The sequence below is a fragment of the Melopsittacus undulatus genome, chromosome 8, assembly GCF_012275295.1.
Source record: "Melopsittacus undulatus isolate bMelUnd1 chromosome 8, bMelUnd1.mat.Z, whole genome shotgun sequence".
In the NCBI taxonomy this organism is placed as follows: Eukaryota; Metazoa; Chordata; class Aves; order Psittaciformes; family Psittaculidae; genus Melopsittacus; species Melopsittacus undulatus.
The window spans coordinates 8,919,084-8,945,363 of record NC_047534.1 but is presented as its reverse complement, the minus strand read 5'-3'; the positions used below and the strand labels follow the sequence as shown (position 1 = coordinate 8,945,363).

The 26,280-nt window shown below is 40.5% G+C and overlaps 2 protein-coding genes across 6 annotated transcripts; one reads left to right on the top strand and one right to left on the bottom strand.

The window, feature by feature from the left end:
* Positions 1-976: 976 nt before the first annotated feature.
* GDE1 (glycerophosphodiester phosphodiesterase 1) lies at positions 977-7,560 on the bottom strand. Of its 2 annotated transcripts, XM_031044021.2 has the most exons (7): positions 7,302-7,560; positions 5,455-5,630; positions 4,358-4,463; positions 3,528-3,620; positions 2,379-2,590; positions 1,812-1,986; positions 977-1,386 (listed from the first exon to the last, which is right to left on the bottom strand). In XM_031044021.2, exons 1-6 carry the CDS (start codon positions 7,554-7,556, stop codon positions 1,839-1,841), a joined length of 990 nt encoding a protein of 329 aa, XP_030899881.2. In that variant the 5' UTR covers positions 7,557-7,560; the 3' UTR covers positions 977-1,386; positions 1,812-1,838. The 2 variants fall into 2 exon arrangements, with proteins under 2 accessions (XP_030899881.2, XP_030899880.2); XM_031044020.2 differs by having other exon boundaries at positions 977-1,986.
* Positions 7,561-9,193: 1,633 nt separating this feature from the next.
* Positions 9,194-26,260, top strand: CCP110 (centriolar coiled-coil protein 110). 4 transcript variants are annotated; one of them, XM_031044022.2, is made up of 15 exons: positions 9,194-9,283; positions 10,146-10,302; positions 11,671-11,799; positions 13,175-14,819; positions 15,776-15,900; positions 16,041-16,224; positions 16,915-17,054; positions 17,256-17,372; positions 17,630-17,731; positions 18,001-18,117; positions 18,528-18,607; positions 19,184-19,246; positions 20,279-20,338; positions 20,878-20,960; positions 24,705-26,260. In XM_031044022.2, exons 2-15 carry the CDS (start codon positions 10,156-10,158, stop codon positions 24,755-24,757), a joined length of 3,045 nt encoding a protein of 1,014 aa, XP_030899882.2. In that variant the 5' UTR covers positions 9,194-9,283; positions 10,146-10,155; the 3' UTR covers positions 24,758-26,260. The 4 variants fall into 4 exon arrangements, with proteins under 4 accessions (XP_030899882.2, XP_030899884.2, XP_033920972.1 ...); XM_034065081.1 differs by having other exon boundaries at positions 9,221-9,336; XM_031044023.2 differs by lacking the exon at positions 9,194-9,283 and adding an exon at positions 9,425-9,475.
* Positions 26,261-26,280: the final 20 nt, after the last annotated feature.

Below are 26,280 nucleotides of genomic sequence, written 5' to 3'. Positions count from 1 at the left end.
GTAGATGAGGGACATGAACTGAAGAGGGTCTTGTCTTATCCTGCCATTAAAAATCAGCTCCTTACTCCTATGTTTCTTCATGCTTGGCTATAGCTAAAGGTACAGGCAAAAAAAATCCATCACCCCTTGCAGAAGGCAGCATTAATCAGCTGCTAATTCATAGGTTTGGACTTACCATAATTGGGACATTGTGTAGTTCTTTCTACCAGTGACTGATTTTTATTGTTTTTTTAATTACACTTTATCTCTTTTCTAGGCAAACCATCTTTTACAGAAGTTTTTTTAAGAGTCCCAGTTGGCTGTGTGAATGAGAGCCAATTCTAACCATGATGCAGGCTCTCAAGAGCATTTATATCCAAAGTACAGTAGCCAGCTGCAACCCCAGTCTGCTGTTCCGTTTCTGGGAAAGGCAGCTTTCCCCTAGCACCTTGTAAAGTGCTCACGCAGTACACAGTGCAGTGCCTCACCTGAAACACAGCAGTGTCCAAACAGGGAAACGGTGAATTTAACACCACCCATTGTGGTTTAAAATTGTGCTTCGGTGGTGTCCCACCGAGGCAGCACAAGGAACTACCTTACTCAAATGTGGTTACACTTCCTGGTCAAATATGCACAATGCAGCCAACAGTGTCTTGTGAGACTACGTCTGAATGCTCAAATTCCTCATTTCTGTTGAAATTAGTATTACATTCTCCTGAAATTAAATGATTAAACTTAGTAACCCCATGTGTTGGCCATGAAGAAAAGGTGGTCTAATTCATGGTAGGGCTGGCTCCACAATTTTCTACTCTTTTAAGTACTGACAGTCTTCTCTAACCACCAGCTCCTTCCAGAGCAGAGCCAAAATTGTTCACTGCATGTTGATGGGAACACCTGGGGTTTTACATGTTAGAACAAACAGCACACAACCGGCCCTGGCTTTGATGGCTTACATCAAACTGCTGCTGTGCAGCTGATAAAGAACACCATAACCAAGTTATCAGATTACTTGTTTATTGTGACTTTTGATTTCAAGTTAAACCTGGGTTATAGTTTCCCATGTATCTTTGTGTGTGCCCTTCAATCATCCAAACAATAAGGAAAGTTAAAAGACATTTCTGCTTTCATTTATTCTACTGCTTCCAGTAGTCAATACGTAACTTTCTTTAAATAAATACATTCATGTTCTGTGTCATGAGAAGAAATAACCTTCTATCCTCCCTTGGTTCTTTAAAAAGGCTGGAAGATAAGCAGCTATTCAAGTTTTATTCATTGATACTCACAGTCTACACACTGAACACTGAAATTTGGCTTGCTTTTCCTGGTCAAAACGCAGCACAGGGATCTTCCTATGCAGCAGGAGAGAAACATAACGCATGCTCTACTTGGCACCATTATTTTCAGGTTCTGTTATAAGAACAGTAATGTAAATGTTTTTAAGATACCATAAATCAATCTCAAATTATTATACAGTTGTAGAACAGGCTGTTTAAATTACCAAAAAAAAAAAAAATCAAGATACGACTTTAAAACTTGCCACCAAAAAATTGCCGATTTGGCTTCATAATTAAGAGCTGAACAAAGCAAAGAAAAGAGTCTGAGAATCACAAAGCAACAGGTCACTTGTCAAACTGGATCCCTTTATGTTAAGAGTGTGATTTACTCAGACTGCATGTCCCTGTACCTTGTCTTTCCCTAGTTTGCATCAGAGGGTTATTGCATTTGAGGTCTGACCACAGAGCAGAAGTACAGAACCGCCGCTGGTGATTCCATCCGTGCTAGTGGGTACCCTCCTGATGGGGTGTTCAGGCTGCCCAGGCAAGAGAGCTTACTTTGGGTGGTGTGTGCGCAGCACAGGTCTAATAATGAGGTTCACAGTCTTCCACCAAGCTGTCAGTGATGTAGTTGGATTCAAGGACACTTTCGTAGTAGTTTTTTTCTGCAAACGTGTTCACTGTCCAGGCAACCACCTGAATCCCTTTTGAAGACCAGTGCCTCACATAGTCTCTGCAAGGAACAAGGACACCATAAGAGAAAGGCTGGCACTACCATATTTAAGGCAGACAATGCTGAGGCTACATTTGAGTTTTAGTCTCATACCAGTTATCACATCAAGAATGATAGCGCATCCTTTTGTAATGTCACCTTTTTGTGTTTTATTACTGTAAACAACAAAAGCAACAATTTTGTCTCCTTTAAACATAAAACATAAGATAAAAATACAGATTAAAGTGATAGAGGCTTAAAATAATAAAATAGCTTGGGGTAAAGGAATTATTCAAATAACCTTACACAACACTGAACGGAACACATTGATTAGCACGTACTGTGTTAACTCCATCCTTCTGTGTTAACAGAATGGTAATACCTCCCAGTATGTTAGGAAGCTTAACACTTACTGAGAAACAAAATTTTTCTGTATGAGGAGAGCTGAAACCCCACACAATCGCCACAAGAAACTGTGTAAGCTCCAATCTAGAATGATATCCAGCATCACATACAAGTGGTGTTTCCAGGAGGAACTGAAACGGGGTGTTCCATCTCCCAAATGGCTCAGTTGCCAAGGCCTGTGTGTTAGTGCTGTTACAACATTTCTGTCAGCTTGTCTCATCTGGAAGATGAAGGAGAAAAGACTCAAGTATGAACTGTGAGAGGTTAGATACAAAGTGCTAGCTTGCATTTGCAGCTCTCCCCTTCCCCTCCTGATTCTTTTGTCACTCTTTTAGAAAGCTGCTTATGATATTTCACTGGGTTTTTTTTTTCTTTAAAGCATGCTAAATAAACAGCTTTAATGTTAAAAAACTGCATTAAGAGGCAGTGGAATAAAATACACAATAAATGGACAGGGCACTGAGAATTAGGAAGCAGTTTTAAGAATAATCTACACTTCCATCAAAACATGAGGTCTATTTAACAGGTCTCTTGTGCACAGATATCTGACCACATGCCAATGGTAAATGAGATGCACCTTTTTCTACACAGCTTTCAGGATGGACAGAATTGCTGTAGGTTCCTATGTGCATCTAATGAGCACAGAGTGATCTGGTAACATACATCATAGAATCATAGAATCAGCTAGTTTGGAAAAGACCTTCAAGATCATCAGGTCCAACAATTATGCCAGCACTGCCAAGGCCACCACTAAACCATGCCACTGAGGGCTTCATCTATACCATTTGTGAACACTTCCAGGGACAGTGACCCCACCACTGCCCTGGGCAGCCTGTTCCAACGCCTGAGTACCCTCTCTGTGAAGAAATTGTTCCTAACAACACAACTTGAGGCCATTTCCTCTTGTCCTACCACTTGTTACTTGGGAGGGGAGACCAGCCACCTCCTCACTCCACCCTCTGTTCAGGCAGTTGTAGAGAGACAAGGTCCCCCCTGAGCCACCTCTTTTCCAGACTAAACGTATACTTCATTCATTTTCAAAAGTCTTGGCAATTTTAACAACCCAAAAGTAATCCTGAACTGCAGTTGTGGATCTAACAAATCCCCAGGCAAAACTAAAAAAAAAAAACCCAAAGTAAACATTAAGGAAACATCACCTTATACACAACATCTGGCATGAAAGAACAGACTATGCTGCTGTTGTACAAAGATGGAAACTCCAGGTAGAGTTGTTTCAGGGCATCAACTGCCTGCCAATTGGAGAGACACTTAGGTGTTATATCTGTACATACATCCATATACACACTGCAAAGTCCTGTTAGAATAATCCCCTTGAAAAACACTTGTGTAGCAACATTGACATGGAAAGAGTGGAGAAAAAAAACAGGGTATTGTTTATAGCTTTAACACAGAAATGACATTTTAGTTTTTGCAACATAAGCATGATCCTGTCTACAGCAGTGAGTAGCATTCTTGGTGTTCACAATACCCTTAAATATACAGTGGATAAAATGAAGCACACCTAGAGTTTATTTCAAGGGGATTTTCTTTTTCTCCATATTTTGCTATGCTAGAGAAAATATTCCAATTTGCATAGAATTTTAATGATTGATCTGTATCTGCCTTCAGTAACACAAATTATACACAAGAGCTGGATCCCTAGTTGGAGGCCTAAGACAAGGTACTAACTCCCCTCAGTACAGGCTGGGAATTCACTTTCCTTTGTTTCGTGGTGGTGATGTGAGCTGAACTCAACACTCACACAAGCCTCATGATGATTTTAAATTGCAGCTTCCCTGGACAATGGAGTGGGACAAGGGAACATGGTTTTGCTTTGACAGCCCAGCTCTGAATGACACAAAGACCACACCCACTCTCATTCATTAGAGAAGGGACTGTCCCACACATCAGTTTGAGACTAGCAGAAAAGCAGGTTAGAAACCCAGAGAAAAGGTGAAAAAAGGTGTCTTAGCACAGCAAGCAGTACCTGATTTGCATGGCCTTTGACATCGAAGTAGATTATAAGATTGTGCTGCATAGACTCCACCACAGCTTCTCTCAGAGTTGGTACCTTTTCACCTTGGAATTTGCTCCTGCAGAGACAAAGAACTTCTCACTGGAATGCAGTCAAGATACGCATGTGCACACACATGGGCACACAGCTACACAGAGTTGTTTCCTAGGGTCTTCTGACTTCACCCTGCTCTGCCTGTGTCCCTAGCCCTGAGCCAGAATCACAGATCCTGGCAGAATAAGCCAGACAAACTGAGGATATAGGAGAAGCAGCTTCATATATCCATAAATTATTTCTGGTAAGGTGACAATACACAGCAGCTGGTTAGTGGTAACTGCCTATGTGGAAGTTCTGGCTGTGTGGTTCAGATGATCACCTTCCCGGTAATAGATGGGGAAGATGCTGTTTGCACTACAGACTCACAGCTGGTACATTTACAAGCACCTGGAAATCCCTAATGCGGTGTCTCAGGAGCACACACTAAAAGCTCTTCCTCTAAAAAGGATTACTTTATGATACTGTATCAGTTGCATTGTTATCAAAATGTTAGTAACATAAAAATACTTTCTCCTGCACACACTGGAAAGGACCTAATCACGGCTCCTACCTGAGGCTACCCAGGAAATCTGTGTGGCTCCTTTTCAACAGTATAATCCTGACATTTATAACCCCTAAAACACAATAACTCAAGAAATAAATGTGAATAAAATTAATTTTAGAATTACTCAAGCCAATTTTTTTGTATCTTGAAACTCCCAGTATCGCTGGTGTCCTGCAGTCAGTTTAGGGGAAGCTTATGTATAGATAAACATGTTTCACATTAGATGGCTGGGGATTTTATCCTTGAAAGCCAATTATCTTGACTCTGCTCCACTGTTCTGATTGCCAGGATATGTAAGGAGATACAGTCTCCTACACTTCTAAATTCAAATCAGAAGTAGCATACAGGACTCATTTTTAAATTTACAGAAGTTTTCACCAGTGATACATCAAATCAATAATTTTCTTTACCAAGAATGTTTTTTTTCACTGTTGAAACAGTAGTTTTGGAACAGCAACAGTTCAGTTACCGTAGCCTGTGCTTTGCAGATGGATTAAGGCTCCTAATTTCCTCAAAAGTCAAGTCACGCAATCTTCCAGAGCCATCGGTTGTCCTTTCCACTGTTTCATCATGCATTAGGATGGGAACCCCATCTGCAGTAAATTCGAGATCCAGCTCAACACCCGTCGCTCCATTCTCAGCTGCCTTAAAGAAAAAAGACGAAACAAAATCACATACACAACAGGAGACAGCTTTATAAATATTGAATATAGGCACAGATATAATTAGTTTGTATTCTGGCAAAAAAACCCTCAAAACTAATAATGTTCTATTCAGTAAGCTTGATCTGTGGAACAAAGCAGGTTTTACCCAAATTATTGTGAGAAGCATTCTTAGATCAGCTGAAAGCATGTAACTTATTTTACAACTAAAACCACAATGCTAATGTCTCAGGCTTGGGACTGGGGCTCTTTCAAGATAAAAATGCAGAAAAGAATCCTGCTTTTTCCTTCTGGTCTAATAACCCCCAAGTCCTTAAGTTATGTTAATTTCGAAGAGAGAAGGAAAGCAAATGCCTACACTTTAGATAATTTATGGATTAACACTTAGAAGCCAGAATCAGAGCAGGCCACCAGAGCACAGTGTCTGCTTGCACCAGGAAAAGTTATTACCCCTCTTTCTATGGCACACAGGTGTAGTATTTCCTGCAAGAGTCAGATTCACCACTCGCAGTATGGTCAATCCACCATACACAGTAGATAGAAAACCTCCCACAAGCACCACACACCATGCCTGTACTAAATACTAGATATATGCAGGCAACTCCCTGCTCCTATCTGAGGAATGCCCATATCAGAGAGCAGTAAGCAGCTGGGCTGCCTTAAAGCTTTTCATACATCCTGCTCTTGCCCTGGCTCTTTCCCAGGAACTCCTCAGAAAAAGCACCCAAGTGAACTGTAAGCAAGTTGAATTGTTCTCAAGGCCAAATGCCCTCCTGGGAAAAGGGCCAACACAGCAAAATGACAAATGCCAGACATGTAACCCAGAGGTTACAGCACTAGAGGTTACTCCAGAGGTACCTGCCAAGTTAGTATTTTTATTGCACAGCTTCAGGCTTTGTCAGAAGAGCGAGCCCTGCCTTGCCCAAAGGTAAGAAATGATCAGAGCAGCAATGTCCCATCATCACACGTACACTGCATTGAGAGGCTGCTCATAGTTTCGGATGGTTCTTGGAAGCAGATTGAACCCTGTCAGCACCACGGTGCCTCGCAGATGAGGCAGCAGTTAAGTTCATGGCAGGGCTGTACCAGTGGAGTCCTCACAGTATCAGATCTTGCCATGACTGTGGATTCTCATTACAGATCTTCAAGGCTCAGACAGCAAACAAGCTGTTACTAGGTTGCCGTCTGCTTTCTATATTCTGTTGCAACATCAGCAAAACACGGTATTTCATTATTGCTACACTGCTAAAATACCACCAGCACCAAGGATGTAACACTGCTCCCTCCCATGAGTCTCGAATCTGACCAAACCGTTGTGATTCCGCTCCGGAACTGAGGACTGATACCCATACACAGCTCCCGGTGGCAGGCTGGAAGAAGCTGGAGTTATTCAGGGTGAGGAGGGCTTGGTGCCTGCTGAGAAGGCAGGTCCTCAAACAGACCCCACAGGCCTGTAGTGCTGCCCACCGGCTTCTGCCTCACCACCGGCCTTACGGGGAGACAGGCTCCCGGGCCTCGCCCGCTCTCTGCAGAGCATGGGGCAGCTTCGCCTCACGCTTTAAACCTCGCCCGGGCCCCGCACGTCCCTTGGCGGCTGTGCACGCCGGGGCGGGGCGGAGCGGCTCGGGGCGCAGTGAGGCCTCCCCGTGCTGACCTGTCGGATGGCCGCCAGCGTGTTCTCGGGCGCGTCGTGCGCGCCCCCGCGGTGGGCGATGCGGGCGGCGGTGCCGCGGGGCCGCAGGACTCGCTGTGCGCTCTGGGGCGGGGCGGGCTCCAGGCTGAAGAGGTGCAGCGCCAGGTAGAGGCCGGCCGTCAGGAGCCCCGACAGCGCCGGGCTGCGGCTCAGCGCCATTGCCACCACCAGCAGCGCCGTGAGGGACCCCAGCAGGCCCTCCCCGCGGCACAACATGGCGGCGGCGCCCACCGCGCCGGGCTGAGCGGCACCGGGACCGCGAACACGCCTTGGGGCGACAGCGACGGCAACGGCAACACCGCCCCGCCCCAACTCAGCCGCCAGCAGCCAATGGGTGCCCGCCGCTCCCCTGCCTTCAGCCAATCAGCTGTCCGCGCCCCCCGGCCGCGCTGAGGGGAGGGTGAGGCGGTGGCGGGAGCCCCCCTCAGGTGATGGTGAGAGCAGTGGTGTGAGGTGCGGATGGCTCCAGGTTAAAAATGTTCTGTTAAACACAACTGTTACACAGCTAGCTATATATATTGTGTAGATAACTGTCCCTCATACCTGTTCCCAAGCTAAACCCGAGACTAAACCCCGGTGCTGTGAGGAGGGCTGAGATCCCGAGAGCCATCGAAGGGACAGACCCACTGCTCAGGGAGGCGTCTGCTGGAGGGGGATGCTCGCTCTTGGCACTGTGGGTGACAAAAGGGAAAAATGCAGAGGAAAAAACAAGACAGGGAAATCGGTGAAACTTGAGGAAACTGGGCTTGTTTAGGCCAGAAATAGAGTGGCAACGCAGAGGAGATAGCAGTTTGTATTCACATAAATGAGGATTTTGTGGTTTTTTTTGTGTTTTCTTTGGGAAGGATGGGAAGAAACTGACTGCAGTGAAGAGCTCTTGCCAATCAGAGGTGGAATAGGCACCAGGTAATCTAAACTGGATATATATATATATATATTTGTCACATATCATTCTACCTGGTTCTGAGCATCTTGGATATTCTTTTCTGTCCTATGGCTTTGTGTTTCTGATGGGTGTGTCTGAAGAAAAACCTGGCACACACATGCAGACACATAACATAATGGAATGTATAATTAAATGTCTTACATATTTAGAGATCTCTTGATAAACAACAGCATTTGTTGGGATTAAAGACAAAGATTTAACCCCCCTCAATGATGTTTAACATGCTGAAGAGGTAACAGATGGAGTTGTATTTCTAAAACAAGAACAGCACCTTTAACACCTCAGAACGTTAATGGGAAACTAGATGTTAAATTCATTGTTCCTGGGCCCATTGCTGGCAGACAAGTGTTCATTTTCCACCTGACCTGCCTGCTGGCAGGAGTATTACCTGCTCCTTGGCTGCGGGACCAGCAGCTGCCTGCCGCCCGGGGGGGATGGGATGAATGCCATGACACCCTGATGCTGTCCTCGAAGAGCGTATTAGCAAGTTCTCATGTTTATCTTGCTCATCACAGTGTGTCTGGTGGCACCAATACTTGCTAGTGACAGTCTGTGGTCCAGGCTGTATGAGAACGGCACAGCCGTGTGATACTTGGTGTGATAAAGCAGAGCAGGCTTCACCCCTGCTGATAGGGATCTCCTCTTGGAAACTTTTGTGTGGTAATCACTAGGAATCAGTCCCGGGTGGCCTTCGGTGCCACCTCACGCCTCTGAACGCTAGAGCTGCCTTTGTCCGGGAGCTGTCCCGCGGGCTCAGTGATGTGAACAGGTTTGTGGATCGCGCTCACGCCCTTCCCCAGATCAAATAAAGAGGGTTTTTTTCCTCAACTTTGGGCCGCAGAGAGCCCAGCACCTCCCCCGTGTGCCCGAGCCCGCCCGGGAGGAGGAGCGCAGCAGAGCAGGCCGCAGTGCGCTCTGGGGCCTGTAGTGCTCGGTTGGCGGGAGGCGGTGTCGCTCGGGGCGGCCGGGCCGGGCCGGGCCTCCGGGCCCCGAGCAGGTATCGAGCGAATCGCCGGGAGCGCGGGCGCTGCGCGGGGCACAGCGGCCATGGTGGGCGCACTGCCGCCGGGCGGGGAGGGCTGCGGGGCCCGGGCCTGGCCTCGTCGGTGGCACAGGCCTCCTGGAGCCGATGTGGGGCAGGGCGGCCGAGGGGAGAGGAGGGGCCGCTGCCCTGCCTGTGGAGGGCTCGGTGAGCTCGGGGCGGGTGTGGGGCGGCGGGCAGGCAGAAATGGGCTGAAGGAGTGTGCGAAGGGAACAAAAGCATAGGCAGGCCTTACCAGGAGGTGCCTGGCTCTGGGTTCTGAGTCCTGTCGGCATGGGCAGTGTGAGGAATGTCGGCTTCTGTAGGGAAACAAGGCTAATTTAGGGTTTCGGTGGAAGCATTGGCATGTGTTCGTACAGGCATGTGTGAAGGAGGAGGCTCATGGGGCTGAGACACAGATTCCCCTAAATATAAAGGCTGGTCTTAGTTTGACACCAGCATTTCTATTTATTTTTTTTTTACTTATTTATTCATTGCAGTTGATGGGATCTGATAGCTGTGGGAGGCCTTAGAGGTTTAGTCTTGGGTGGAAATTTTGAAGATTGTGGCATGTATAGTTTTGTAAATCCATCATTTTGATGCTTGCTTGCTTCTCTGTACCTGTGATCATCATTTTTTGCTCATTCAGATTCTATTTTTATACGGGAAAGAAAGAACAGCTTTTCAGCTTTTGTTAGTGATAGGAAGAAGAGAAACTTACTTGGGTTTTCTAATGTATAATTTGTTTCCCAGAATAGAGCAGTACAGAACTAGTTGTGATACTGTTCTCACTTCATGGTCTTGGAAGTACATGGAAGTGTAATATTATTCTTTGTAGCTTAGTTAAAATGAAGATGGAGGATTATGAAATATTCTGTAAGAAGCATCTTGCCAGAATCCAAGAAGAGACACTGAAAAGAGAAACCTCTTTCGCTATTCAGCAGAAAAATATCTCCCTCATTCAATTCCATGGAGTTCCTGTGCTTTCTCCTCTGGTAAGGGCTGTTATTTATTTATTTATTTATTATTTTCTTCTCTAGTGTGCTAACTTGTGCTATTGGCACGAGCCTCGATGTCTGCATGTAATGATTTTACTGAATGTACAGCTCTGTGTGAAGTGTCATCTGGCCTGCTCTTTACTTTATTCTAGGCATTCTTAACCTTAATATTACAAAGTAAAGGGGTAAAATGTACTTTTTTTTTCGTTGACTATGTTTGCTTTAATTTTTTGAAATTTGTTCTCTTAAGAAGGGGAATAAAAGTGTTTGTGGTATTAAATAGATGAATATTATTGCTGGGCTTGACTTCATAGAAAATCATATCAACATTCCAAATGTTGAATACATGAGGGTTTTTTGAAGTGTCAAAAAACCCCAACCCAATAAACCTGGTGCAAATAGGAAATACTGGGACACTTAAAAAGCTTTTAAGTAAATTTTTTTGCGTGTGTTTGCAGCTTCCTCTAATGTATTTCACAAGCTCATCAATTATGTTAAGTTATTCTGTGGTTAATGCAAACAGAGCCAAGCAGAAGACTGTTGGTAGTTTTTGCAGTAATACAGCTGACTTCCTTGTTTCAGTGATGGGAAATATGAATAGAGAGGCTCTCTAACAACCATGTCCAAAAATCAGGATACAGATATACATCAGAGAATACATGGTGTATCTTAATGTTGTTAATTTACAAATGAGTTGTTATTTTAAGGTTTCATAAAATAAATGTATCATTTGACTTGATACTATTAAATGTAGCAGAACTTTGTGAAACTAATTTTTGTAGCTGTATTTTGTAGATCTACTTCTGACTTTTTTCCAAACCACATATTCTAAAGTTGTAACTCAGAAGATTTTCAGATTCTGACTGTTGAAAGGATCCAGCAGACTGCTTGCATATATTTCTTTCTTGTGAAATTCCCCTCTGGTTCAGAGGGGCACATGTGAGCTAGTCCTTCACAGAACTGACTATTCTGAGTGCGAATTTGAGTTGCAGAGGAGCTCCACAGGATGGCCAGACTTAGCATCTCTATAGAGGACTGAGAAAGACCTGTCCTGTAGTGTCAGTCCTGTGTCATTTGAAGTTGGTGCTATAGCATGTAATGTTCATGCAGTGCTCTCATAAACAGCCTCTTAAATTCATGTTCATTTGCATGTGTGCCAAGAAGAATTTTGTGGATCTTCCATGGAAAAATATATATATAATCGTTAAAAAGAAGCTGCCATTTAAAATGTGTGCAAAGTCTCAGGTAATTGTTGTTGTTCTGTTGTATTGTTCTTTTGTTTGTCTTTCTAATTTATTTCTGTAATTCTGTATTGCAATTTGCATTTAATGACATAAATCATGTTTCTTGCACTCTGTTTTGCAGCTTAGCCTTGAAAAGAAAAAGGAAATACAGCAATATAAACAGAAAGCACTGGACCTAGAGACCTGGAGACAGAACTCTCGGAAAAGAACTTTATTGAATCGTGTTCAGGAGATTCTAGATAATGTTCAGGTAGTGTTAGTCCAAAGCCACCTTACAACTTTACAGAAAACATCACCTTATAGGCATTTTGAGAAATTGCTGGGGTTTAAGTATTCACCATGAAATTAATAGCAGTTAACTCTCCAGAACCAGTATGTGCTAGTACTTCATGGTATGTGACCTGATAATGGATTATTTAGTGATAATCTCTACATTCATTATAATGCACGGGACTTGCTTTTCACTGCTTTTCTTGGTATATGCAAAAGCAGACCACACCAGATGAATGACTGTTGCTTTTGTATCTGTGTTGAAACAACTAAATAGTAAACGCAAGTGAACAACTTACCCCTTCCAGGTGTTAGAACTTGCTGTAGTTGCAAGCTTACAGTTTAATCAGAAAATAATCTATATTATATACAACCTTAGAGAATTACAATTAATTTGCAGTTCTGTGTGCTTTGAATTTTACTGAAACTGTTTTCTTCGCTGCTTCACTGATGAATTTACTAGAGGCTTAAATTGAAAAAGCTATTAAATACATCTAATCAAGATACTATTTGCATTTGAAACAGTTGTGATACAGTCTTTAAATTAACCTGTGGCTTAAACAAATACAGTTAACACTGAATTTGTTGGGTTGCTAAGGTGGCAAACAAAACTTTGTGGTTTGCATTGTTAACTGAACTGTACATGGCAACACTCGCGTGCCTCAGGATTGGAAGAGCAGATCGGGAACACAATACAAAAATAAGTTAGCCTTTTCTTTTTTCCCAAAGGTGTCCCCTTAATACTTGAGTTGCAACACACTGAATAACCTATAGGATAATTGCTGTGTGAAAATCCTTTTAAACAGATGCTGGCTAAAAGTAGCATACTTAAATAAAGGTGGTTTTCCAACTACTGTACAAGTGAAAACTCTTTATTTGTCCCTGTATTAGTGAAGAAATGAACAGTTTTTAGTTCCACTATTTTTGTTAGGAATTATGTAGATTTGTTCTTAGTTATCTATAGGTTTATCTATATTTCATGATGATTTTTTTCAATTACATTTCTTACTGTAAACATGTTTTCATGTTTTAATAGGAATCTTTCAAGATATTTTCAAGCCATAAAATGATTTTAATATATCCAGATTACCTTATGAAGAAAAGAGCACCTTTTCCCACTGATACTTGGTATCAGTAAAAATTCTAAGTGGATCATTATTCAAATTTAGATTTTAATTCAAATAATTTGTTTTTCATTGCAAAGAGCTTTGTATTTTAAGTAATTTCTAGGAAATTGGTAACAGTTGAATTGTATTGGTTTTAAGGTGGTAGTAATCTTTTCTAAAATCAGATGAAGCTTGCAGGAATCTGAGATTTAATTGAAAATATGTGATATTTTTCAATTTTTTTTACAGATCAGGAGACAATCCAGTGTGAGTGACGTGAACACACAGGAAGCTGAGAATACTTGTCCTGATTCAGATTCAAAAGCTTCAGCTGACTTCACAGCTCTATCAGATGGCACTTCAGCATGTTCTTCTGAAAGGCATAGTTCTACAGTGCTTGAAAAGACAACAGATCTTAAGGCATCAGATGCTATTGGGCAGGTGACACCAAATGTGACAGAAGTAGTTAAAGCAGCAGGAGAAAATGTTATTTCAAAGCAAAGTGAGAGTCACGCCTCAAAAGATGTGCCTTGTCCAAAGGTTGCATCTCCTGACAATGTGCATAATAAGCCTGCTTCATTTGCTTTGCAAAAGCAGGAGGGACTAGGACCGTCACTGTCAGATGAGGAAGTCCAAGATCCGTATGTAATGAGTCTTCAGAACCTGATGAAGAAATCTAGGGAGTGCACAGAGAAAGAGCAAACCAAGCGTAGCTCAAAAAGTAATTCAAAGAGGAGTATGAGTGAAAGTCATTCAGATAAAGAAAATGATGGTGTTAAAACAACTGACTCTGTGAAAGAAAGAACAAAGCTTGCAGGCAGAAGTTGTTCTGCTGTGACACTTGATAAGCCTAGTCTTAATAAATCAAATACCCTTCTCCAAGGTGCCTCTACTCATACAAATAACACAAGTATGTCCACTTTATCCAGTTTTTCTAAAGTGGACATACCAATGAGAGTTGGAACACCCCCACTGGTGGATTCAGATTCAGATGAAGAATTTAAAAAGACTTCTATGTTTGATCGTGACAGTAGTATTGTCAGGAGCCTCACAGGCTCTTATGCCAAATTGCCATGCCCAGAGCCAAGCATGAGCCCTAAAATGCACCGGAGACGCCCGAGACCTTTATCAATGGGACACATAGTTATAAATAACCCAGTGAATGCTTATGAGTTGAGTCCTAAAGGCAAGGGTAGAGCGATGGATTTAATCATGCAAGATATTGCAGACAAAAACAATGTGTCTGAATCAGTGCCAAAGTTCATGATGGACTTCACTATGGCTTGCCCTGGCAGAGTTCCTGGTGTCAATAGGAATTCTTCAGGCCCTTATGATGGGCTGGGAGTTGGCAGGCCAAATCGCCATTCCTTTGGGCACTTTGAAAGCAAAGGAACATGGTCGACTACAATGGAAGGACAGCTAGTGATGGACAGCAGAGGCCCCTATAGAGTAGAGACCAGCACTAATGTTGTTGCTGCAAAACTGAATCAGCCATTTGCCAGCAGTGAGTCTACAGTCACACAGAAGCTTCTGACTGCAAATGAAACCAACCCATCTAGTCTGCTAGAAAATACTAAATGTAATTCTCCAGTAGAACTCAATAAGTCGTACGATGTAGAAGACCCATCTCCACTACTGATGCAGAGCAAGAATATGCAACAACAGATGGACACTCCAAGTGTTTCCTCAGCACAGGAGCAGTTTCTAGAAAATAATTTTGAAAAGGTAAAACGTAGACTTGACTTGGACACTGACAACTGCCAAAAAGAAAACAGTCCCTGTGTTCTAACCGTTGGAATGGAAGAACAAGAGAAGCAGTGGCTGCAGGAACAGAAGTATCCTGTGGGATCAGTTTACATTAGCAAGACTGCAGCCCCTGATAATATGGCAAAAGGTAAAAGATTTCTTGTACTTGATGCTTATTCTTAAAGTTCTCAGTTTATAAATCTTTTGGAAAAAAAACCAATGGTCATTTGTCATTGGTGTTTCTAAGTATGTGCATGTATCAACAAGCTTAAATTTTGTCAAGTGTAAATTACCTTTTTTTCAGTAACCTCATTACTTCTCTCATTTTTAAGTAATGACATTCTCAAATTCAGCTTGCTATGTGAGTTGTTTTTAACTGCTGCAGGATGGAGTAATGGCTACAGGATGGAGCCACTTGGAGTCAAAAGTCTAATAACAGTTATTTGTAACAAATACTTGATGAAACAATTGATGAGGAAACTTTGGCTAAAACATTGTGTATCAGTTTTGTCAATTCTGTATTTTCAGTGGTATCATTTGACAGCACAAATGGTAATATCTTGTTTGAATGTAGAAACCTGAAGTTGGTTTTGCGAAGAAAATTATGTCTTATTCCATGAGGTTTAAATAAGATCACTAAAGATAGCCTATCTATATTAAAATAACCTTTTAATAGGTTGCAAAGCCCTGTATGGGTATTTTGTTCAAATTCAAGACTGTTATATCTATGTGTGCCTTTACCAAGTCAAGCTGGAGTGTCATAATTCACCCAAGTAGATGGAGGTGTGCTATTCTTAGAGCTATTTTTTTTGTGACCTCATTTTACTATAGGCTCAGATGGAATTACTGCTGGTCCATTCACATGCTTACCTCACTAATGTGGACATGCAAATATTTTGAAGGACTGCAGTAACTGATGAGGTTCTTTGCAGGACATCATGGAAACATGATATCAAGGTTCTTTGCAATATGTCACGGAAACCTGATAGCAAAGATCTGTTGTACATTTTTACTGATGATGCAAAATACTCCTGTATCTATGTCCCTCGCAAAGATCATATAGAAATTATTTAATACTTGATTCTTTGTAATGTATCTTCGCAGAGGAGATTTTAAAAACTAAAATGTTGGCCTTTGAAGAAATGAGGAAGAGACTTGAAGAGCAGCATGCACAACAACTGTCGATTCTGATAGCTGAGCAAGAGAGAGAACAGGAGAAATTGCAGAAGGTAAGGTAAAAAGAGGAAAAATTCTAAGCAAAGGGCATGTGTGTTGTGTTGCAGCTTGTCAGCAGTTGGTGTAAAAATGTATGTTCCATTGCTTTGTAGAGGTAGAAAAATAGTCTCATACTTAATTCTTTCTTTTGTAGGAACTGGAAGAGCAGGAGAGAAATTTGCAAGGGAAGAAGGTTGCTACAACAGAAATAGAAATTTCCAAAGTGAACATTAACAGTAGGATGGAGTTGGAGTGGAGGAAAAAAAGTGAAAGCAGCTTGCTGGAAAGTGTGCAGTCTCAGCTGGAGACAGTCCATAATGCAAACTCTACCAGCATTGGTAAAACTGACTGGGTAGAACATAGAGAAAATGTTGTGATATATTTTGTTCTTCAATGCTTGATGGGATGAGGTGCCGCACTGTATAGATAAAGGCAGTGTTCCTGCCCTAGGATACTTGTTGATAAGGATCATGTGGACAGCTGCTGCCTCCAGCTGTCTCCAGCACATGTAAAACAAATTCTGTTTTGCATCTTTGTCTAGATGGCATTTAGCACAGTTTCAGCCATCCTTGTACTGTGCCATGTACTGCATTTGTTATGTAATTGTTATAGGGCATATTTGAGGACAACAGGCTAAGAGAAAACTCATTTGGTCAAGGATGTGCATGTGGATATTCATCATGTCACAGAAGGTTCATTCTCATGCTATGTAGCTGCATGACAGTTGGACAGATGTTCTCCTTTGTGTAGGAGGATTAGAAGGGCTCTGCCAAGGGGTTTTGAATGCAAGACAGTACAGTTATAGCTGTTGAAACATCTCTCACCTGTTCTAGGACATTATGAAATGTTTTGGTTTGTCTTCTGTTTAGCGTATTTTGCTAGGAAATGCATCAGAAATACTCAGATTGCTTCTTCCAATTGACCTTGTAAACAAAGCTGCTACCTCGGAGCTGAGTATGTATACACACACAGTCGTTACTTTATGGACAAAAGTGTAGGTTGAACTGTACTTTCTGCTTTGCATGCAGGTTTTGCTCATACTACAACACCTAGCACCTTTGCTACAACAAGTGAAACATCATTCTTTCTCTGGGGGCCATCAGGCACTGGAGTTATAAAAACCTCCATATCTAGGCCAAGTAACAGGATCAAAACTAAGTGGACTCAGGTAAGGAGAAAAAAAAAGCTATTTATAGCTTTAAAAACCTCTAAATCTTGTAAGCAGGTACTTTGGCACAGCCAAAACTTTATCAGCTTGTTTCTCACCTCAAAATTTTGGTCACACGTTTGATGTTAGTTGAGTGAAAATGCGTAATTCTTGACTTTTTTAATGAAATGTTTAGAAAATGCTTCTTTTTTTTCTTTTAAGGTTTTCAGTCCCGAGATACAAATGAAGTTTGATAAGATCACTGCTGTGGCAAAGGGGTTTCTCACTCGTAGACTCCTGCAGACAGAAAAACTGAAACATCTGAAGCAAACTGTAAAGGTAAGATCAGCATTTTTATATTGTGCAGCTTCACCTCCTGTTTGATTTTGTTCCTGTCTTCATGACACATGAAATGATGCGTTTTCTGCTTTCAGAAGAATTTTGGCATGTCTATCACTTGAACATGCTTAAGTATTGTACTGCTCAGTGTCATAAGGCCCAAGTCAAAGACATTACAAACGCATACTGTTTGTGATGACTTCTTCGTTGTGAGGGATGATGGTTGGTGCTTAATCTTGTTTTCTTGTCTTCCCCAGGATACAATGGAGTTCATAAAAAATTTTCAGTCTGAAGCCCCATTAAAAAGAGGAAGTGTTTCTGCACAAGATGCATCCCTCCATGAAAGAGTCATGGCTCAGGTAACACAGTCTAAGCTTTTTTCTTTTCCCCCTTTTTTTTTCTTTCCTAGCTATTCTGCTTTTGTAGTGTAAATGCCCAAAACCTTCAGGGTGACTTTGTTTAAAGTAAAAACTTTAAGATATGGCTGTCAAGAGAAGATTCCAGTTTTGTGCTGACACATTAAGAGAGATACCAGAATTATCTTTTCAAGTGTTTTGTTTAGACTGAAAGTAGGAAGAGTTTGATGATCAAAACTTGACTTGTTACTTTATTAAAATGTTCTTCCTAGCTGCGAGCTGCTCTGTATGACATCTATGACATCTTTTTTACAATGGAGGCATCTGAAAGGATGAATATTCTGCGTCATGATCGTGAAGTTCGTAAAGAGAAGATGCTCAGGCAAATGGTGTGTTATATTCAAGAGAATGTAAACTGTTAAAAGACTTTCAGTACTGAACCATTTTGCTTTAAAAAAGCTCTTCCTCAGCCAGTAAGACATTTTTAAAGTCTAAGTTGTTTAATTATGCTTTTTCTTCTTCAGATAAAAAAAAAAAGAAAAAGAGAGGTCAGTGCAGTAGGAATTACTATGTTGAAACTTTTCATGTGTAGGTGTATAAAAAGTTAGAATTAAAAACATGGTGAAAATAATACTAGAAAGTCCCTAACAAGAATTTGTTATGGCACACAAACCTTTTTAACTGGGAATATGAGGGACATCCTTGAATTTTAAAAAAGAAAAAAACCCTTGAATTCAGGCTGAATGTGAAATTAATACTGAAAACACTGTTGGTTTTGTTGGTTCTTTTGCTTTTTTAGGATAAAATAAAGAGCCCAAGAGAGAGAGTGACACTTTCAACAGCTACACAGAAGTCTCTAGACAGGAAGAAGTACATGAAGTATGTGCAGTTCTCCTTTTGTGGTGGTGGTGGGTGGTGGTGGATGGCAAGAGGATGAGTAGGAGGCATTGGAAGTAGTGAATAGACGTTTTTGGAGTAAGAGCTTTTTTGCAAACTGACATATCTCCCAGGAAGAATGAATGAAAATCTGTCTGTGGGTGTGTGTTGTCTTAGTGATAGTAGTTCAGTCTTACTTTTAAGAGACTTCTCATTTGCATGGGAGAAAAAAATATTTGTTCTAAGTTGTGCATTTATGTTATTTTCCAGTGGTGAATACTTAGGTTATGGTTGATTTTGTAAATTGCAGAATTGTTCCAAGTTATTTTAGCAGTCTTTCTAAAGTGCCTAGCAATAGAGATACTTGATGGAGTATCTGCCAAAGTTTTTTGAGGGGATGGTAGCAGGTGTTGCCCTGCAGCACAGTGGACTGAACAGCTGTGTGACACTTGATGGTAAAAAGTGATTATCTGTAGTACTACTATAGATCCTGTTGTAGGCTTTCTCTTACTGTTTCTGTTCAAGACCTAAATGATGATTATATGATTTGAATATATTTCTATACTTTTGTTTTTCTAGGGCTTCAGAAATGGGAATGCCGAGTAAAAAAATAATCATAAAACAAAAAACTCCTGAGAGCCGGTGAGTGAAGATTACCTGTATTAGAATGCATTTAAAGAATGGTTGTAGAGATTCCTTGATCTGCGTTGCTGGTTTGTCATTGGTCAGCTCAGTTCCTGCCACTATTATGACAGCCAGTAATGAAATCTGGTTTAGCATGGGCTGAAAAGGGTTTTATTAGCTCATTAGAAGTTAGAAAAGATGCATATCATCAATTTTGAAATTTATCTTCAGAAATTATTTACTTATGGCCTTAAATGTCTGTGTTCAGGTTCAAGGTTTTTCTCCAAGATACACTGTTAGTATTTCTTAAGCTTCAGTTTGACACTGCTTTTTTTAATACCCTTTACTTTGCAGTGTAATCATTGATATGCTTATCTTTGGAAAGCTGTCAGAAAAGAAACATTTTTCTGTTGTGATGTGATGTTCTTGCTCCTAGATTGTGTGATGGTTTCTTTAGATCACAGAAATTACAGTTTTCAATACTTGCTATCCAGGAAGACAGCAGCTGCTCTCTTATGAGGCCTGTCTGCACCTTTCTCTAATATAAAGTCACATACTTGGCATCCCTTAAAACCAGTTTTTATCCCATGCTTACCCAAAAGCTTTGAAGATGTGCTGTCTACTAACACATTTCAATCTTCAGTGACTAGTTTAAGCAATTCAGTCTTTTTTTCCTGTATGTTCTTATCAGTGGCTAGGACCTCAAGGCACTGTTGGGGAGTTTTATCTGTGTGCTTTCTTGTTTCTTTGTTTAAAAAAGTAGGAGTAGTAATCCTGTTCTGGAACTTTAATTCCAGCCACTTTTGCCTACATTTCATCTGCATCACAGAACCCATTGGTCTTTCTGAAATATGTCATTTCATCTGCATTACAGAACCCATTGGTCTTTCTGAAATATGTTATGTGAAATACGATGTATGTTGGAATTTAGTATTCCTTATGAGTTTTGGGTTGGTTTGGTTTTGTGGTATGTTTTTTTGTTTGTTTTGTTTGGTCTTTTTTTTTCTTTAAGAAGGAAAAAAGCACTAATAAAGGTTTGTGTTTTACCAGTGTACTTCAACCCAACCAAGGACAGAATGCCCCAGTTCACAGGCTTCTTTGCAGACAAGGGTAAGGGCACAACATTTCACAGCCTGAATATTAAAGTAAAGCAAAGTATAAGAGCACAGTGATTTCTGAATGATATTTACATATACTGGTGCAACTGTTGTGCAAAGTAAAAATACTTCTCACAGTATTTGGAGAGAGTGATGAAGCTTTGTTTTACCTTATACTGCAAGAAAATAGTGTTCTCATCCTCTTGTGTATTGTCTGCATTTACACTGTGTTCCAACATTTCTATTTGTAACATTCATTCCACGAAGCTTCGCTTCCACGTAATGAAATACGTGTATTTTTATATTCAGTATCTGAACTGAATCGGTTTCTTGAATACAGCTTTAAAAATCTGTTCATGGGGACATGTTCTCCTATTTAATGTATCTATGTAGGCCATAATAACGTCAATAGGAACTGTACTCAGGAGGAGGCTCTGTGGAACACTGTAAGAATGTTTTCATGCCAAACAGTTTGATAGTGTCTTTATATGTTTGGATACAGCCTTTCAACTTTGCTGCAAGTGACTTATTAACTCTTTTATATTTAATTAGAACCCCTAAGACCTCAGTGAAGGGGGTTGAGCAAAATAGAAAGAAGGCCTCAGAGAGCAGAATGTCTAACAAGGCTGTTTCAGGTGTGTAGAAAATTGGTGTGTGGATCTTATAGTAAATATGTCATTAGTATCTAGAAAAAGTAAATGGGCAATATATTGTTTCCTTTTCTTGTGCACCTGCTTTGCTGTGTCTTAAATCTAACTTGTCTCTTTAAACAAACACGCTGGTAACTTAACCATCCACTTTCAAATTCTATAAACATAGTATATAGAATGTGCAGCACAGCTCATTTGCTTTCACTCACCAGATGCCTAGTCATAAAAAACTTTGCCAGGTACATTCACTCTTAACTGTTTGAGAAGCTGATAGTAGTCAAAATAGATTTATGGATTATTTGGATGGATAATGGATTAGAATCTTAATCCAGCATCCTATGGAATGTGTTAGTGTCAAACTGTTTTTAATAAAGGAAATTCTTATTTATTACTGCCCTCGAGCAGTGCTGGCAGGGAGTATCTGTGAGGTTTAGTGCAGCATGTACTGTTTAAATGTGATGTTTTCCCATAGTGTTTGGTCTTTCCATAGTACTTTGTGAAGCCAAGAGAAGTGGCTATAGAAGGATGTACCATAAGAAACTAGGCAAACACATCTGTAGCATTTCCATTTGAAGAGATGGAAATAAAAAAGTAAATATGGAGTTTACAAACAGGTTTTGTTCATTTATTTTTCTGTTCTCCTAGTGGTGCTGTCACCACTAAAGTGGAGCAAGGCAGTTGTTCATTGGCACTCAGTGACTCTCCAGCAAAACTAGCAAAGGTTGTAAATAATCTCTCTGAAATATAACAAAGAAAATTAAGTAAGCAATGTAATTTTAACAACCACAGGTAGTCATTAAGGGAAGTTTTCATCTCCAAGTTTGCAAAACTGTCTGGTATTGACTAAAAAATGAGAGTACTGAAGAAGACAACAGAACAGTCAATACGTGTACCAGTTACAGAGGTTGTAAAAGAGTAGTAGTGTAAGGGTGATGTCAGTGTCAGGTTCATCACTAGTTTGAGATTTGGATGCCATCCCCAATTTCATATAATTCATGCTCAGCTCAGAATGATATGCAGTGTTTTTTACATTTGCCTCTGACATCAGACCTCCAGTTAAAGCATTCTTTCTGTGTGTTGGCAGAGTGTGCTGCCGTGCTAATCTCTGAGTTTATTTTAGTCATAATTATCGAAGTTGTAACAGTTGATACTTGGCAGTGAAAAGAATGCTTTGGGTTATATTTCTAAATTTCTCTTTGCCTTTTCTTACTGATGTTTGTTGAGTACCTGGAAACCTGCGCAATGCCTTCAGTAGTGGCCTTGGAACTTAGAGCAGAAGTGTCTAACCAACTTTATATTGCCTAGCTCTGGTTGCACAACGTAACCTCATTTTGTGCTTGGACATCATGTGTTCCCATGTTGTAATACCAATACTTCCATATGCTCCTTTATAAATAGGTTAGACTACTTGTATTAATAAAAATGGCTTCTGAAATTATTAGGTGAGGAACAGTTGGCATGAAAGAAATAATCTGCATAATCTTGCAATAATAAAAAGAACCTTAAGTTGAATGCATTTAAGTAGAAATTGTTTTCTTTATACATGGATAAAATGTGAAGAAAGACTTGGCAGTAAGTTGAATAGAGGTTTGAAAAGAGGGTGTAGAAAGCCAAACAAATACATATGCTTCTCTTATTGCAGTAGAAGTTGTGCATGTCAGAAAACAAAGACTCCTAGCAGTGGCTTGATCCAGGCAATACAGAGATTTATTTATATCTGTAACTATACCAGTCTGCTGTACTCCTAACCCGTAATGTTTTTAATTTCTTGTCTTCATTCATCCCTGACTCCCAGTTAAATTGTGTGTCTATTAGAGGGGCAAAAGGGCAGGAGGATTAGTAGAATACAGCTATTATAAATACATTCAAATTAGATACAAGACAAACCTTCAGAAGAAAATAATACTGTACTCATCCAACTCTTCTTTTTTCTTCTTTCGTTTTTCTGATTGTTTTAACTTCTGTCTGTAAAGTGCTCTGTATCTTAATACCACTCCAATTGGTGGTTGTCTTTTTCTGGCAAAAAGGCATCTCATTCAGGAATCAGCTAGTGACCCTAAATTTATTTTTTGTTGTTTTGCACTCCTTCAAAGTTCTGTTCTAAAGAGAAAAGTACAAACTGATAAATCTATAAAAAGTTTTATTTGTTGAGTTTTCAAAGAAGTGTATTTTAAATAGCACAGAGATGTGCAGTAAGGGGCCTGCAAGCTGTGCCAGGGTGACATTTCGTGTGGTGTGTTAAAAAAGGTGTTTGAGATCAGGCTGCTGCTACAACTAGACCTATTAGTCTTCTTTGGTTTTGCCCAGTCTGACTAAGTGTTGTGGAAAAGCGGGCATGAGGCGTATAGACTATTTGGGTGGCAGAAGCACTTTGCCAAGTGGTGTTTCCCCCATGCCTGTCTGGGCTGAGCTGGGAGTGAGATGGCCCGTGTGAGATGGGGTGTGCTATGAAGTGTGTTAAATTGGGCCAGCACTGCAGAAAGGCATCAGGCTTGCTCTGTGTGAACAGCTAGTCAATTGTATACCACAGAAGAGAGGCCACTTCCCGATACTGTCTTCTTATGTGTGGGAGATTTTTATGTAACTTGGAGGAAAGAGCTAGTGTAAAATCACTTAACAAAGCATCATGCCTGTCAGCCTCGTTGTTTGTCCTACAAGATCACAGGTGATCTGAAGAGTACAGCACTGGAGAGTATTGGGTCAGAACAAATGCCTTTTTGTGTAGTGGTAAACAGTGGTCAGATGTGAGGGATCCTGACAGGGTGAGGTCTCTATAGGCATTTCCAAAGCTTCTCTGCACAGTGCTGAATGTAGCCCTCGGACAACTGTGAGTAACCACTGCAACTCTGGCAAAGAGTAGCTGAAGAGCCTAAAAAGGATTGGCATGTACTTTGTTACATTCGTTTATTTGCCTGGTAACTTTCTCTCCATGGCTGTCTTCCATTTCCACTGCTCTGCACCACATGGTATGATTGTCACTGCTTTGTGTGAATGTCTTTGTGTGAATGTCACACTGCTGGGCACTCGGTAGCTGCCTGAACCTAGTGAATGCTGAGTTGTGCTACTTCTTAGCAGCCTGCAGCGCTAAACCCTTATCACTGGAAGATATTTGTGCTATGCATAGTACAATATGGCTTTATAAACATATAAATCTGTGTATATATTTGTTTCATGTGCAGAGATTTATTTGTTATTATTTTGATACTTGAGCACCTTCACTTTCGTAAGGGCCCTGCCTGATGACCTTATTCATATTGCACTTTGTGTATATGGAACCTGTAGAAATCTACATCTGTCTCTTGATTTATTAATGTGGCAGCTGGAGAAAAGAATTATCTTAAATATTTTACTTATATAATATTTTTTAATTGATAGGTTGTTTAAAAGTAATATGGGGCATAGTTAAACTTATCAGTCATTTAATCTCTATCTTGGTAATGTGACAGGTGTGCTATAAAAAATTTATAGTTGTAGATGTTTTAAAGTAGCAGAAAAGATGGAATAATTACTGAGGAAGGAAATATTACAAAATATCCTTACTTTCAAACCCATGGGTAATTTTTGTAAGGCATTTTAGGTGTAACATTATGAAAACTGCCATTTTAAAAGTAGCCACTGAATGTATAATAAAACTCAAAAATAATTTTTCAGCTATATTTGATGGATAATCCTGTTAGAAAAACCAGTACTATTTGTTATAAAATGGTAATATTTCTACTTCATTTTTAGGAGCATATGCAGGAAGAACCCAAAGAAAGAAGCCAAATGTTGTGACAATTTAAGAAGACAGCATTCACTGGGATAAAAAGGCTGTTCTTTAATGATGGCATTCTCAGCACTGATTGAAATACTGCGTCTTCTATGCGTATATGTATATTTAGAAATTCCAAACATATTTTGTCATTTCCAGATGATGACACGTTAATACAATCATATTGAAGTAATAAAGGGCTGTGAAGCTTGAATACCTGTGGGAAAATTGCATGCTAAAGCTTATATATTCATACTGCTACATGCATATAAGATTATTAATCTTGTTTATTTAAAGACCACCACAGGGCAACATTAATTTGTGACTTTTTCCCACTCTTAATTCTTGTGTCTGACACACACTTTTTGCATTACTTAAGATCACAATTTCTGTGTATGACTGAGATTACCTCAATTTAAATACTAATGGCCTACATGTTTTGCATTTCTGCTGAGTTGGACAGACATGGATCCAGATTCACTGCTCGCCAGACAGAGGTACTTTCAAAGACTATACTGAAACAGTGCTTTTATGTGTGAGGTAGATCAAACTGATGTTCTGAAAGAGTCCTAGGATTTCTTTTCCTTGCTGTCTACAGCATTTTCTTATGGAAACAACTTTTGGCCAAGATGAGGAGAAGTATATGTGCTACCAAAATTTCAGAAGGCAAGATTTTAATTGTTTTACCATTTCAGACTTACAAGTGATTGTTCACAATAATTCAGATATCTTTTGTGCATTGATGACAGTCATGATTTTTCTGAGCAGTTTCTCTTCTACCATGATCTGACATGCCCTTGTACCAAAATAATGATTCCAAGGAGGAAAAATGTCCCTATTAAACCCCAGCAAACACAATCTCATATTTGTAAAAATCCTAACATTAAAAGATCGTGCTTGTATTTTCCCTTGGCTTTCCTCCTGAGGGATATCATCCTTCAACTCGAGCAGAATTCTGTGACTCCTTTTAATTAACTTGGCATATTAATAGGGAATTGATAACGAAAAGCTTGGCTGTGTGTGACTTTGCAGTGCTTACTTTGCTCTGCAACAGTAGTAGTAGAGAACTGACTAACAGAATGTGAAAGGGATTGTATATTGTTACTTTTGCAGTGTGGATACAGTGCAACAGCCTGACTTTGAAGGCTTTGTAACATATTTATATGGCTATAAGAAAAAAGACTGACCAAAAATTTCCTTGTGTTAAATAGCATGAAAGAGGAACATTAATAGTGGGGTGAGGAGAGTGTCTTCAGGGCAGCAACGAGCGAATTGTCTTGCTTGTGGCACTGGTTGTGGCTTTCATCTGAGACCACGTCTGTCCTCTGCAGCTGGTGACGTTGTTCAGAGCACACGTTTTATACCATTCAGTAAGTGACCCAAACTGCACACCTGGACAGTGGAGGAAATGCTGCTTGAACACTTTGAGGAACACCACTGCTTGGCAGCTCTTTACCACGGTGTTCATTTAAGAGCCTGCTCTGGGGATTCCTCATGGTGTAAATTTACAAGTTTGCACTAGTGGAGGACCTATCCCCCCCCCCCGTACAAACG